Consider the following 16271-nt stretch of genomic DNA (forward strand, 5'->3'; position numbering starts at 1 on the left):
TCCACTGCAGCCACTCTGGTGCCTGCCAGGTACCATGCAATGTGCTGAACTCTTTCCATTTCTGGTCCTTTCTTCTTAGTACACACCTTCAAGGTAGGCAGGACTCTCCCTAGAAGGGACTCACTTTGTGCGTGCAAAGTTACCATGCGCAAAGCACTGTAGGTGGGCCATTAGTAAAGCAAAGATGATACCAAAAGAGACATGGTTCTGGTCTTCTAGGAGCTCCCATTCAAGTTGTGGAGGAAAGACACATCTAAGAAAATAATTATCAATCTCACTTTTCACTAAAAGCTTATGATGATGTCTAGAAAGCTATCTCAACAAATGACAGGATAAATTTCTTAAAGTGTTATATGGACATGAAGAGTTGTTGTTGTTGTTGTTGTTGTTCAGTCACTGAATCATATTTGACTCTTTGTGACCCGATGGACTGTAGCATGCCAGGCTACTCTGTCCTCCACTATCTCTTGAAGTTTGCTCAAATTCACATCCATTGAGTCAGAGATGCTATCTAACCAACTCATGAAGAGTTAGAATGAGCTATTTACCTTTGCTTTGAAATAAGGCTGGGTGAAGGTGGGCATCTTTCATTTGATTCATAAGAATTCTTTGAGTGTGTTTTACAACTGACTCCACCTATAGAATGACAAATAAGACAAATAGTGTTTCTGCATCAGATATCCTATATTCATGTGGGAAGAATCAGAGGAGAGGCATGTACATAAACACCTACATAATTACAGATTGAGTGCAAACCTATTTAACATGGCTAAAAAGAAATCTCAGAAGAGGTGGCATTTGAGTAGAGCCAATGGGGGTGTCATATTGAACAGCAGGTACAATACAAGGTCTTCAGGCATATTTTAGACACTATGTAAATCTAGTGTGTGGAAGAAGATGGACATGTGATAGAATTTTGGAGGTGGGTGGCCACCATGATAGTGACTTTGAATTTTTTCCTTCCATGAAAGTAGCAAAACAGCCTGAAGAAACAAAATTGAAAGAAAACTGGATAGTGCTTAGGAGGCTGCATGAAGTTGGGGAAGATTGCAAAGGGGAAGGTAACTGAAATGTCTAGAAATATTTTCAGTTGTTTCTATTTTGGCCAAACCAAATGACCATTAGTATTGATTAATGCAATTCAGTGAATTATCTGAATAACTCATTGACTTCCCCAATGGCTTAGCAGGCAAAGAATCCACCTGCACTGCAGGAGACACAGGAGATGCAGGTTCAATCCCTTGGTTGGGAAGATCTCCTGAAGGAGGAAATCACAACCCACTCCAGTGTTCTTGCCTGGAAAATTCCATGAACAGAAGAGCTTGGTGGGCCACAGTCCAAAGGAACACAAAGAGTCGGACATGACTGTGCTTGAGCACAGATGGAGACAGAGAATTCATTGACATTTAAACTTGCCATTGATAGTATCCAGTGTGGCAGTAAAGCTTATGTAAGTATTCAATAGATGGAGCTTCCCAGGTGGTGCTAGTGGTAAAGAACCTGCCTGCCAGTGCAGGAGACCTAAGAGACTCGGGTTTGAACCCTGGGTCAGGAAGACCCCCTGGAGAAGGGAATGGCAAGCCACTCCGGTATTCTTGCCTGGAGAATCCCATGGACAGAGGAGCCTGGCAGGCTACGGTCCATAGGGTCACACAGCGTGGGACACGACTGAAGTGACCTAGCAGGCACACACGCATCCAATAGATAGTGAGTTAGAAAGCAAAATGGAGGACTTGAGTTAATTCATTTGTGGCTGAATTTACTTTTCTGCTTGACAGGTGCTCAGTGACAAGGAAGAGTAATCACTCTAATTACTCTGTTTCCTACTGACTTTTTCATTATTCGAGGACATTTGATAATCTGTGTATTTTCCCTTATTTTTACTTTCACAGATGCTTTCAAGCATTTGCTTTTTGGAGTCACTAATATATGTCCAATAACTTTGACTGGTAGTCCCATGGCTGTGTTCATTGCTGTTGCCCTGGTGATCTCAGATTTTCTTTGATTTCAAATCATGTATCATTCATTAAGTATGTTGAGTCGTCTTTCCAAAGAGTTCACTGAAAGGCAAAAAACAGTGTCATCAAATAACTGAGGGCTTATTAACTGCTTCCAGCTTGAAATCAGCACACCTTACAAGTCACAGTGGCCTGGCCAGGGGCCAGATGCCTTTGTGGCATTGTCTGAGTAGTTTCCCAGGTTGTTTCTGGTTGCTTTTCTGTCTTTAAATAAAGACAATAAACCTCGTTGGAGACAGAGATAATATTTGAAGCTAAGGTATACAAAAGATCCTGTTTAAATATATCAGTTTGTACAAAGAAAAGCAACCAGAAACTACTTAAGACTTTCTGGTAAACACCCTAAAATCCTGGCTTCTAGGCTGGGCTTTTCCAATAGCTTTGTGGCTTGTCAATTCCCCTTCCTGAGCTTTATTTTCCTTATGTTTTAAGACAAAGGGGTTGCATTAAGTTATCTCTAAAGAAATTCTGTTTGCAATGACTTGGAAGAGTGTAGTGTTTGTGATACTACTAAATATTTGGGTAGGTATTTTATCTAGCCAATATTATATTTATTGATTAAAGTACAGGGTAAAATTAGAAATTGAGTTTCTAAACATAGAAAGAATAAGTGATTGTTAACTTCTTTAATTAAAAATGCATTTAAGACATATATTACATTGGAATTAGTTTTGCTGAAGCTGAAGCTCCAGTATCTTGGTCATCTGATGTGAATAGTCAACTCATTGGAAAAGTCCCTGCTGCTGGGAACAATTGAGGGCAGAAGGAGAAGAGGGTGTCAGAGGATGAGATGGATGGATGGCATCACTGATGCAATGAACATGAACTTGGACAAACTTTAGGAGATGTTGAGGGACAGGGAGGCCTGGCATGTTGCAGTCCATGGGGTTGCAAAGAGTCAGACATGACAGAGCCACTGAACAACCATGACAAACGTTTTCATTTTATCACAGATGGTTTGCTACAGATCGATGCATTATGTCCGGTTTGAAATGGGAACACTATTTCTGTGAACATGGGTAACCATAGACCAGGTCACTGGCTTTAGATATAAACTCTCTTCCCTTCCTATGACTGTCCCCACTCATGACCATGGCCTTGACCCTGAGAATTGCTGAGAAGCCTAGAGGAGAATGAGGGTGGTTTACTGCCAATCCAGGACTGTTACTCGGAAACCAACCCTGGATGTAGGCTTGCCCACCTAATGGTTAGTCAATAAACACCTTGTATAATGGGAACAAGGTCTTCCATAAATTGTGCTCTTAACTATCCTGCCACCAGTAGAGTCACTTATTGTCACCCTGTGTCTGAGTATGCCACCTGTCAGTGTCTGCATGTCTGTGGGTGTGTGAATTTGCATGTGTGCACTTCTCTCATCCAACTCTCTACCACTCTTGTGGGACTTTGGAATTCTGAGTAGGTGGCCTATGTGATCAAGGTCAAGGGCACTGGCTATGTGGGTGTCATTTCCCGGCAGAGGCCTACTCCTTGGCTGCTACTGTCATGGGGCTCGTGGCCTTTCTCAATACCTGGGTCCTGCAGTTCAGAAATCAACCATGAGCTACTTTTACCATCTTACCTGTCTGAAAGAGTCAAATTGAAGCTCTGAAACTGGAAGAGGTTTAGTGTAAATCTATTGTCTGCCTAATCACTGGAGTGTTTCATGCAAACTTCAAGATTGGATAAACATTACTGAGAAGAAGAGCAGGAGTCACTGCATAAATGTGGACAAATAGTTTCAATGAATAAAGGCAAGATTGGTTTTCAGAGGCTGGAATGGTGTGCAAGAAGGAATGCACTAGAAGTGGGGGAAGAGCAGAAATCCTAGGATTAAGCCAGGGGAACGTAGATTCCATTCTTTTTTCCTGTTTCGATGAGCTGACTTATTTGCAAGTCTCCTCTCCCTTTTCTAGAGTTTGTGCCCTTTGGACACATTGTCTCCTCATCCTTTTTTTAAGGTAGTAGAATTGAGGTACTCACCTGCCTTAGTGCTGGGATCTTATGGGAAGTTCCCTGTCACTCCTGCTGTTAATTGCACATACAGTCACTGTTCTACCTGAAGGAGCCCTAGGAATAAATTAATACAACAGTTTTAATCTTTCATCAAAATGAATTTACATTCAAAGATTTTATAGACTGAAATGAGGTGTTTCCTGTAGATTGCTACTTCTGGTTAAAAAGTCAAAAATATTTTTAGGTCTTGTGTCAAAATGACACCAAGGTATGCAAATAGATTTAATATTTTTTTCTGTTTTTCCTGAATTGATTTATGTTTGGGGCATTTGAGTAGAGACAGCCTGGATGCAAAGCTAAGCCATTAACTCCCAGATGTTCACAATTTCCAAGGAAATGTTCTTTGCCTGCGGTCATTACTCAGATGGCTCCTTAAATGCTCTCATCTTGGCATCTTTTTCACTTGCTAAATTCAATTTGAGGAAAGAATAGGAGAGAGAGAATTTTGTGCAAAGCAATTATGTTGCACTTTTGTGACTTTCCTGCTTTCCCCATGATGATGAATTTGGGGTCTGGTTCTTATATCAGTCAGTGGGGCTCTTTCACTAGAATTTTGTTGTATGTTACAGATACTAGTTGTATCTAATTAAACAATAATGATGGAAGTACAAGGCTTTTTGTGGGAATTAATGACCAGCTGGTTAAAGCTGATGGCTAGAGAGTCAGCCAAAGGCTTTTGTGCCATTAATCTCCAGAGATGCCCATTTGTGATGTCATTTTTGGTATCGAAAAATGAAAATGGAAAACAATTTACTGGTGTTTATCATGTACTTCTGAACAATAAGCTCTCTATGTATTATCCAAAAGTTGTTCTTTTCTTTTTAATCCTCCAATTCTCTTCTGATCTTAAAATGTGTTTCTTATATACAATGCATGAAAATGGGATTTCTCAGCTTCTGTATAATCATGGGGTTTTGTTTTGTTTTGTTTTGTTTTGTTTTTGAGTTCTAAGTTTCGGAGGTTTTCCTTAAATATTTTGTATGGTCAAACTAGAACTTACCTTCATCTGTGATGCTAGAATTTGATACATGTATATATTATCATAACTATCTGCTCATGGCAGGAAATGGTTGCCAATGGTCTGAATAGCAGCTGTTGCTACCAAAGATGTGCATTCAGCAACCAGATTCTAAGAAGTTGCAGTCACATTCCTAGTAGATGAAGGGAACTCTCTTTCAGAAAAGGCTGTGGTGGTCTGTCTATGTAATATTTTTGATTACTACTGCTGAGCACTAGAGGAAAATAGAAAGAGAAGTGACTAAAATATTCATCACCTTCTTGCATAATTTAATTACTTATAAAGGAAGACAACAACTCCACACACAGCCAGTCTATCAAGAACTTGTTCTCAACTCATAATACTAATTTCCAGGTTATGCTGGTTTTCATGCCATCTTCATTCCAATGTGAAAGAAAGTTCTTAAAAGTCTGTTAAGATCCTAGCCAGTGAGCTGAGAATGTTGTGCCAAATGTGGAAGCATGAGATCCCATCCACTCTCAGCCATAAGCTGGTGATATTTTACAAGCATCATAGAATTGTTCTCCCCATAGGAAGTTTGCAGCTGGTACCCAGTGTTTCTCAAGGCATGTTAAGAGTTATGCATTTGAGGGAGTAGGATGAGTCAGTCCATTGTTAATCATAACTTTAGGGGTACTGACTCACTCCTGGTAAAATGGGATGACCTCACTGGAAAGGTGTGAAAAAAAATCCATTCTGAGGTCAATGCCCTGTTTCTGCAGACCCAGATCAAATTTGCACACTCTTTGGTGGGTAGTTATCAGGAAAAACAATGTTGCAGTGGACCAGGTGAAAGCAGACACCTTGTTTTAGCAGGGAACAAACACTAGAAATTCACTGTATTCCTTAGGAAAATGCACAAAGGGCCTAGAAATCTGAGAGGGGCCTCATATCTGAGGCCAAAAGTGAATCAGGCCCTGCAGTGCTACAATTCAAGGTAGGTCTTTGATCCAGTGTTGATTATTAGGCTCTTGACTGGAATATGTTCACTTTATTAGGGGATTTCGAATATGTGAAGGTTACTTGTCATGGCCCCAGTTCTCTTTGGGAAACACAAAGTGAATTCTTTTGTCCAACTCTGTACATAGTGCATGAAAGCCAGGCCCTCACCAGGAGCAGACCCAGGAAGAAAATGTAAACGAATACACTGAAAATTTTGTGGAAATTAGCCATTTTCGCCTGTAAATATTTATATTGTACCTCAAGTTGAAACATGTCGCTTTCCACAGTGTTTATTTAGATACAATATGGTTATTGGTATTAACATGTTTTATTGCTCATCCCGACGATCTAACCCTTAAATGCTCAGTATATTGTGATGGCCACAAAGTTCATCTGGGTTTTTCTCACCTTTGGCTGGAAAAAAATCCGATGGAACTTTTTGGCCAACTCAGTACTAGCTATCAAGGTATGTATAGCTGAGTAAACGATTCATATTAGCAAACTAAGCCCCTCAAAAGAAAACCCCCAAGCAATGCAATGCTTTTCTTGGAAACTTTTCATGGGACTGTTGTTTCTATAGTCTCCCCCGGGAGTAGAGTTGATGTAAGACGTTTCCCTGCTTTCCTGAAGCTCTAACTTGAGTTCATTTTGTTATGTGGTGACCACAGTTCTGGATGACGCCCCCCCTGGCACACAGGAATACATTATGTTACGGCAAGATTCCATCCAATCTGCGGAATTAAAGAAAAAAGAGTCCCCCTTTCGTGCTAAGTGTCACGAAATCTTCTGCTGCCCGCTGAAGCAAGTCCACCACAAAGAACACACAGAGCCCGAAGGTTTGTGCACGACGGACGCGTGTCTTGCTTGTTTCCTCTCATTCTTCTTTCTTTCTCTTTCTTTCTGACTGTGCATTGCCCTCTGGTGTGCTGTGTGTTGTGCGGCTCCTGACATCGTTCCGAGGCCCCGTAAGCTAGCCAGTGAGTGTCTTATGCAGCCTCAGATGGGACGCTGTATAATACAGTCAGCTCTGGCCCAGCGCGCAGCATCTTCCTGCTTCTCGCAGCTGACACGTGTTCAGCTGGTGTCATGACACTGCCCCGTTTTGGCTGCTAAAGTTGCTTGCTCCCGTAGCCAACATCTGGCCGAGTGTGGTCCCATCACCTCGCCTTCCTGAAGCAGCAGTCGGCTGAGGAATGGCCCTTCCAAAATGAAATCATCAGACGATGGTTCCAAATTTTCTCCCTCTTCTCCACTCCATAAAGCCTCCTGCCTTGTGTTCGAAGAATGCTCATGGTCTACTCAGTTGGCTGAAGCAGGCCCAGATTCCCCTGTCATGCACGCCTGGTGCGCTTTGCCATAGTGAAATGCATGCCTCAAGGAAACGATGAGTAGTTTGTTTTTCTTTGCAGCTCAAGTACAGGTTTGGAAAACTCTACTCGCTGGTACTTGAACTGAGGTCAATAAGGTATTCATTGCAATCCATAGTACAAATGTATCTCAAAAGTTCCTTGTCTCTGCAGAAAGCGTATGCATTCATTTTTTCCCCAACTTTTTGGCATATATCAAATAGGATCAGTTTTCACATCACAAATGTGGTAAACGTTTTGCCATCTGTGTATGTTTTGATTTCCAAAATGACAATGGAGAGGTATACTGTGTATGCTAATTAAGTACTTATTGTATAACAACTTGAGTTCCCTCCCAGATCAAATGCCATCCATGCAGTTTGGCAATGAATGATGTCAGAGGTGACAGAATTCAACCAGTCCTTTGGCAGTCGGTATACACTTTTGCATAACTGTTTCTGGTACAATTTCTAGAAATGCCCTTGTTCCTATTTCAAGTTGCCCTTTTGGCAACATTATGGGGTTTCCAGTACAACTGTCTTTCTGTTGCACAGGTCTGTTCAAAGTTTGGTGTTTGAGGAAATTATTCCCAATTGACTCCAATCTGTAGTTTTGGAAGCAGATTTTCATATCTCAAAGTCTCCCCTTTTCTGCCCTTCCACGCAGAGCTTCAAATGTTCTTTGGCAGAAAATGACGAGTGTACATTTTCTATGCTTAACTCTATTTGACCTGTAGAATACAGCATTTGTATTTGTTTTCTACTTCATACTTTGGTATGCAAGCTGTCCACTTTGCATAGGAGTTCTGATGTGAACAGTTATTCATCTGGAAATATAAATGGTGGCCCTTTACGAGTAAGACAAAATTTTGGTGGTTTTGTAGAGAAGATACTAACTTGATTTTATGCTTCACTGAAACAAAAAATTTCAGCCAGTAATGTTTGTGTACCGTATATATATTTGCATGCACAAAACAGTACCTGTATTATAGAAATACACTATTTCTTATATAATTATATTCTTACAAATGTGTGTGTCTGTATTAACAGATACTATACTTTTTTTTCTAATTGTACATTATCCTGAAACACAAAGATTGGTTTGAGTAAGTATAATAAGCCATTTAAGAAGCAGTTGGTTAAATTCAGTCAAGAATTTGGTTAGAAACTTACCTCAAATTGTTTTAACAATTCTCAGATTCAAAAAAAGACAGTTGAATAACTAAATTTAAGACCCACCCATTCTCTTATTATATATAGTTTAGACAGGATCTATTAGTTTTCAAAATATCTGGAATGTATCATGAATACTATTATGAATGTTTTCAAATATGAAGAATTCTTTACAGAATGGGTATCAGTTGAGCTCTCTTATACAAGGTTTGGATACTTTTTATTTTGGCTGTCCTTGTGTTAAATGTGGCTTTCATCCTTTCTCTTGTGTGCTTTGATGATGGGCATTGTCTTCTTTCAGATTGAAGATTTTCCTTAGTCTTGCCGTCCTGCCAGGTCCTCTGGAATAGTGAAGCTAATACTTCCCTCTTGATTTGTAAGAATTATTTATAAATAGTATTAGACACATGAGAGGTTTTCTGGGATGACATTGTGATACTATTTACAATTTTACTTCATCGCCTTTAAACAAGGACTCCGAAGCTAATGGTGATCCCAAACATTGCAATGAATATACTTGATTTCTGTACAAATTAACAGGATCCCGAAGACCTTAGATGGGGGTGAAAGAAAACATGCCACGGAAGAGACCTTGGATAAATAAGGAAACAATGCTATGAAATTAACATGCTTACTTCATGTAGGATCTCGAAGGCCAGAAACTCATCATTGCTGGGAGGTGAAGTAACTGTGGGTTTAGAATGGTTCAGTGGTCATTCTGGCCACCTGGAAGATTTTTGCAAGACTGATTTTTAAGTGTTGTAAGGTCCTGTCTTCAGTTCTCTCTTCCAGTTGCTATAACATTTTATTATAATGAGTATAAATAAGAGATCTCTTTATTAAAAATGGATAGAATCTCAATTCTCAACTATGTCCATACCTTGAAACATTTTATTCTCATGTGAGGCATTTTGAAGAGAGAGGTCCTTTCATGGCCTCTCTTCCAAAGCATGAAACATTAATTGACCTTGACTGTGGATGCCCACCATTTCCACTGCAGGTGAAGGCAGTGGGCAGCATGGTTAGCCTGATTGATCTGTGCAATGCCAAGCTGCTCATGTGACCTCTTCTAATGAGACTGTGTGTGTGTGGAGCCCTCAAGTAAAGAATGAAACATTCATTGAAATTTGGCCAGGGTAGTGGTGGGGGATGGTGGTGGTGGTAGAATATAAATTAGAGTTGGAAAAGTCTTACAAATGATTAAATTAGGTCAAAGCGGTTTATATATATTATGATAAAGCTGGAATTAGTTTTCTGCTTCTTTACTGAATTGATAAAATCTGTCAACTATTTTTGCATTATTATAGACAAAGTCTTGGTGTTTCTTTTGGTTGGTGATGTTTTTGTAAAGGCCAAGTTATTTCCATAATTTATAATCACCTGAGATTTGGTACAGATAGCAATTGTTCACCACCGTCTGTCTTTTGAAAGACATTTTTGCATTATTTCCAAGGCCTTCAGAATTCATGTAAAATAATACACAGAAGGCCTGAAATACCTCATTGGCTTTTCAGGATATCCTTAGGACAGATTACACTTTGCCAGAAACAGGTTTCTATTTCTGAATAGCCGATTCCAAAATAAATGCTTTAGTCTGTTTCCAAATACTTGTGATTTTCAGTGATGTGATTATTTCCATAAAAACCACTTATGATGTAATCTTATACTGGAATTTGGCTGAAGAAGCACACACAAGTGTTTGAGAGTCTAATTTTGGCCCAGGACCAGCTATGGTCTTTGTTATAAGAAAGCCACTTGGAGAGCTGAGATGTTTACCAAAATCTTTTTTTTACTGTCCCAGGAGCCTTTTGGCAAAAGAAAGTATAATCATTACAGCTTTATTCTTTCCCTCATTTTTTCTTTCATTGTCATGTCTGCCCCAATAAAATCACTGATTTAGAGTACCTTCTGAATGCCTATCTATTACCAGTATAGTTGTTGCTTCCTAAATTCGAGTCACTGGTCTGTTACTGATGCTTGAAGATTGTTCAGAAGAATCACATCAAGGTATACAGGCTTACAAGTAGATAATGTTGAAAATCTGCAGAGAGAAATAAATCACAGATTACCTGCACATACTTGTGGGATTGAAAATCTGATTACAATAGCAAATTTGAAGGAGTTCAGGCAACATAGGAAAATATCACAAAGTTCAATGATTTGTCACCATCTTAATCAAATGTCTGGCCTCCTTCCTACAGTCCTGTTTTCATGTGAATTTTTTTTAAGTTATATAAATATATATATATATTCCACTCCCCTTAGGACATCTGTAACCTTTTTATTCAGAGAGGCATCCAAGCATAGTGACTTTGGTTGGAGGAGAAGAGAGTCTGTGCTCTAGACCGGTGATGAAGTATGGCAGCTTTCACCAACCAAAAGAAAGCAAAATTATGTGCCAAATGTTAAGGGGGCATATTTGTAACAAGTACAATGTCTGTTACTCTGATAATGCCTTGGTTTCCTTATCCCAGAGAGAGAATATGTCACCATAAATATCAGTCTTGCCTAAATGGTAGGAGAGAAAGGAGGTAGAAGAATATTTAGGAAAGTGTCAAGAGAATTGTTTTTATTTTTATCCTCACCTTTTCTTCAACTCTGATGTCTCCTGTTGTGTGTCTTCCTCATAGTCCTACTAATTTGCCTTTTGAGAAGAATGGGTCTAATACTATTTGAATTCATAGTTCAATAAAACTAAATCACCTCTGATGCTTGATATTGGAAAATGTCTTGACTGGCAGAAACGGTATAATTGGGTTCAATATCTGTCCCCTTGAATGTAAGAATTTAGGGCTATTCATATTTGATTAGAAAAACATGGGGCCATATGTTTATGTGACTCTGAAGCAATAAAAGATTTTATTCTGAATCTTTAAATTTCAAAGTAACTCATTTGTGGTCACTTTTCCTTTGATTTATGATGTGAAGGATGACAAAACAACTCAGAGAGGTTTCTTTGCTCATTGAAGCCAATGGCAGCTTAATTGCAGTCACAAGAAAAGTTAAAATATTGGTCCATATCAAAATCAAATTAAAAGCCCCAAATTTGAAAGCCTTGTTGTTTAGTAATGAATAAACATTATCCTTTCCCCATATACTGATCAAGTGTATTTCTCTTGGTTGCTTGTCAGCTATTTCTTAGAAGACAACTTGTTATCTCCTAACAAGATTGGGAAGCTAGTAATGGCACTGAAACACAGTCTCTCTTCTCTCCTATTTCCCCTCCTTATGGCAGCAAGCACAGCATTAAGTCATGTTTGGGGGATAGTTTCTACTCTCTGGAAAACTCATAATTTGATCAAGGAAGTATACATAACAGCCAATAATTCAATTTCAGGTCAGGATGGGCATTTATTATTCTCTTATTAGATGCATGCATCTCAACTCAGTCTCCAGGCTGGCTTTTCCGGTAGAAACAAACAACCACTCATGATTTGATGATTCATTTTTTAAAGCAACAGGCCTTCCTTCTCCCTTGAGCCTCGGTGTTCCTGTCGAGGCGGTGGTGAGGGTTCCTAAGAAGTAATCTCTCCTTCAGGACTCTCTTGACTGAAGTTTTCCTCACTTAACATTGGAAGCAGATATTTCTCCTTTGTGAAACCAACACAGATGGTCCACTTTAAGTATTTATATTTAAAGGAACACTGCCCTGGGAACGTGCCCAGAAAGGTCTACTGGATGAACAATGGTGGTGATTTTGATTTTAAAACAAAGTCAAAATCTAGATGCTGATCCTTGAAAAAAATCTGGAAGGTCTCCATCCATGCAGCACTGCCCTCCTCAAAGCTGTTCCATCAAGGTTTGTGTTGCCAGCATGCTTCTGGTGCTCTGATGTCTCAGCAACACCTTTTGGGTTTTTCCTTTCCACAGTCGGTTAATAAACCACTGAAGCAAATCTGCATTTCTGACCTGGCATGGTATGACTGTAGGTAGACTGTGGACCATCCCCAGAAAGGCATAGCCTGGATGACTTTGAGCTGTTTTACCAAGTCAAGCCCAACCCTAAGGTCTAGGGGTCCGCCTTTGCAGAGATGCACCACATGGGCTGCTGTGTCAGCTCCAATTTTCACTCTTTTGTTTTAAATGATAACTTGCTTGCCTGGTTGAAGAGAATGTAGAATTAACTATACTCTCTTTTGCAGGTTCTTAAATAATAACTGTATCACTATTTTCCAAATTATGTTTTATGAACTACTAATCACATGGCTTTGTGAAAAGAAAGATTCTGTGATCCCATACGTGTTTGTTGAATTCCATATCTCTCTTAGAGAGTCATCCTGCATAGGAGAGTAATTTGTCTCACTTTGGGCAGTTAAGTGGTAAACCGCATCTTTCAGGTACCAAATCATTTTTGTTCATAATACATAGTAACATCCTAAAAGTATGCTTTGAGAAATGCCTTGCTGGCTCCACTAAGCAGTGTGTTCCCATCAAAGCTCAGCTTTGACAAGTAACACACTTTTAAAGATGAATGCCGGTCCCTTTTTCTCTGACCCCCACCTGTTATCTTTAGGAAAGTTCTACTCCAAGTGTGGTCCATGGTTCAGGACTGGGTCTGAAATTGTTTGTTACCAGTCAGTGATAAGATGACGAGCTTGTGCCAGAATGTAAGTCAATGCACTGTTTGTTTTATCAAGAAAGTATTGCTGTCTTTCTGCGTGTAAATCAATGAAGTTAGAGCACTCCTTCACACCCTGCACAAAAATAAATTCAAAATGGCTTAAAGACTTACATATAAGACATGACACAACAAAGTTCCCAGTATGGAACATAGGCCAAACATTCTGACATAAATTGTAGTAATGTTTTCTTAGGTCAGTCTACCAAGGCAGTAGATATAAAAGCAAAAATAAACGGAACCTAATTGAAATGGCAACCCACTCCAATGTTCTTGCCTGGAGAATCCCAGGGATGGGGGAGCCTGGTGGGCTGCCGTCTATGGGGTTGCACAGAGTCGGACACGACTGAAGCGACTTAGCAGCAGCAGCAATCAAACTTAGAAGCCTTTACATAGCAAAGGAAACCATAAACAAAGTAAAAATGTAACCTAAAGGCTGGGAGAAATTATTTGCAAACAATGCAACTTACAAGGGCTGGATAAAGAAGATGTGGTATATATGTATACAATAGAATACTACTCAGCCATAAAAAGGAATGAAAATGTGCCATTTGCAGCAGCATAGATGCACCTAGAGATTATCATCCTAAGTGAAGGAAGTCAGAAAAAGACAAATATCGTATGATATCACTTATATGTGGAATCTAAATTATGATGCACGTGAATGTATGTACAAAACAGAAACGGACCCATAGACATAGAAAACAAACTTAAGGTTACTAAAGGGGAAGGATGGGGTGGGATAAATTAGGACTTTGGGATTTGTAGCTGCAAACTATTATATATAGAATGGATAAAAATCAAGATCTTACTGTATAGCACAAGGAACTATATTAAATATCTTGCAATAAATCATAATGGAAAGAATATGAAAAAGTATATGTGTATATAGGTGTGTGTGTATATACATGCATACGTGCATACTTAATCACTCAGTTGTGTCCACTTCTTTGCTACCCATGGACTGTAGCCTGCCAGATTCCTCTGTCCATGGAATTTTCCAGGCAAGAATACTAGAGTAGGTTGCCATTTCCTCATCCAGGGGATCTTCCGGACCCAGGGATGGAATCTGCATCTCCTGCATTGGCAGGCAGACTCTTTATCACTGAGTCACCTGGGAAGCCCATGTATATACATACATACATACACACATACACACATATACATATATATGCATGTATACATACACACATATACATATATATGTATATATACATACATACATATACATACATATATATTTGTAAAACTGAATCACTTTCCTGTACATTAGAAACTAACACAACATTGTAAATCAACTATACATCAACTAAAGAAAGTATTGTTATCTTGCTGTGAAAAATAGTGTCAGCTGAACTAAACAGAAATGTGCCTAATGACAAGTTCATGGGTCAGCACTAAGGCTGTGGACCCTACTTTCAGTAATATTGCTTAGATTATTTCAGTGATTCTCAACCTTGACTCCACCCTTGAATTATCTGAGGACCTTTTAAATAATAGTGATGCCTGAATTATCTGAGGACCTTTTAAATAATAGTGATGCCTGAACCCAACATCAGACCAAAATCAAGTAACTAAACAATAACTTGTCCAAATGAAAACCCTGCAAGGTCTCTTGTGGCTGATTCTTGATGTGTGTGTGTGTGTGTGTGTGTGTGTTTTAATTTGAAAAGTTCCTAGGTGATTCTAATGTACTAGCAGGGTTGGACTCGCTGCCTCAGAACAGAATTACCTTGGCATAGGTCATTTGTATGATGTCAGCTGTCAATTCACAATTCTTATCATGCTAGTTGCATGAGCCTGTTGAGGAGGTGCCCTGTGATTAGAGGGCACGCTGGACAGGCAGCACTTATATGACCTTTAGAGCTTGTGGCCATGTAAGGCATCCGTCCTTCCCACTACACACACACACACTCACTCTCTCTCTCACACACACACACACTCTTACCTTTTTGAAGTTCTCTTGCCTCTGCCTCTCTGAGCTTTTAGAAATATAATCCAGCTTTTCCACAGGAGCGTGGTAACCTGCCACCTTGTGACCAACATCCTTTTTTGCAAGTAGTGGTGGAAATACTTGTTCTGCTCTCTGTGATGCAGCTTGCAAATGTGGGAGGAAGAGTTTCTTGGGACCTCCTGTGATCTCACTTAAAGAAGAAAATGGAGAATTAGCAGAGCATATCACCGTGCCAGAAAAGGTCATCTACGTGCTTCTTGACTTGCTTCCTGCTGCTCTAGGGTAAGATTGCAGAAGTGGATACCAGCTGCTCCTGATCTGGGTATCTCTCCCTCAGGCTGTCATCACTGGGGCATTACCCTTTTATTATCTAAACATCATCGCCAGCTCCCTCAGCATAATGTTATTACAGCAGCATGTACGTGAAGAATGACTTTGCCATGATTGGGAGACTTTCAGTGTTATCTGTGTTTATCAATCATTCCTAGCACTCTAAGTTACATTCATTCAGGTATTCATTTGTTATACGCTACAGTATTTCTCTGTGTGCTTGATATGCAGCTTAGATAATGCCCATGGGAAAGTGTGGAACAAGAGATATTACATCCTGCATTTTATCAAACACTTACCCTTGTCTTGCTTCGCAGCCAATATCCACACTCACTCCAACACATCAAAATCACATGTTCACTTCCACTCATGTGCTAGCCTATTGCTACTTAGAAGCCCTGGCTATTTTAAGATGTATATTTTCAGAACAGCTCCAGGTCAACCTTCAAGCATATCCAGCTTTGGAAGCAACTCGTATACATTGTCTGGAAAACCGGATCTCCACGGAGGAAGGCAAAGAGAGCCCAGTTTCACTGAGTTAACATGTACATGCAGCAAGCACTGTGCAAAGGCCCTGGGAGGTAGGATCACAAAACTTTGTAAGGTAGGGGCTGCTCCCAACCTTTCACAGATGAGCACACTAAAATATGGGAACGCTAATTCACTTCTCCAACAAATGACTGGACTTGATTTGAGTGTGACTTTTCTGGCCTCCAAAGCCCATGTCCTTTATCTTCCATGACTTCTGCATATGCTCAGCTTTACCCTATACGTGAGTTTGCTGTCTAAAAGCAGTTTAATTGCTGAAACATGTTAGTTTTCAAGAGAAAAATGTTGTCTGCACTCCATTCTCATCTTTG

General features: G+C 39.7%; 1 protein-coding gene across 5 annotated transcripts in view; it reads left to right on the forward strand.

The window, feature by feature from the left end:
* FGF13 (fibroblast growth factor 13) overlaps positions 1-16271 on the forward strand; it is a 569406-nt gene that overhangs the window by 343685 nt on the left and 209450 nt on the right. For 3 of the 5 annotated variants that reach the window (XM_027533130.1, XM_027533129.1, XM_027533128.1), the window contains exon 3: positions 6660-6827. The exons of the other annotated variants lie outside the window; for them this stretch is intronic. In XM_027533130.1, the coding sequence (XP_027388931.1) occupies positions 6660-6827 (168 nt within the window). The remainder of the gene's footprint in view (positions 1-6659; positions 6828-16271) is intronic. 5 annotated transcript variants of the gene reach the window in all.

Source organism: Bos indicus x Bos taurus, chromosome X (genome assembly GCF_003369695.1).
Source record: "Bos indicus x Bos taurus breed Angus x Brahman F1 hybrid chromosome X, Bos_hybrid_MaternalHap_v2.0, whole genome shotgun sequence".
Classification (NCBI taxonomy): domain Eukaryota; kingdom Metazoa; phylum Chordata; class Mammalia; order Artiodactyla; family Bovidae; genus Bos; species Bos indicus x Bos taurus.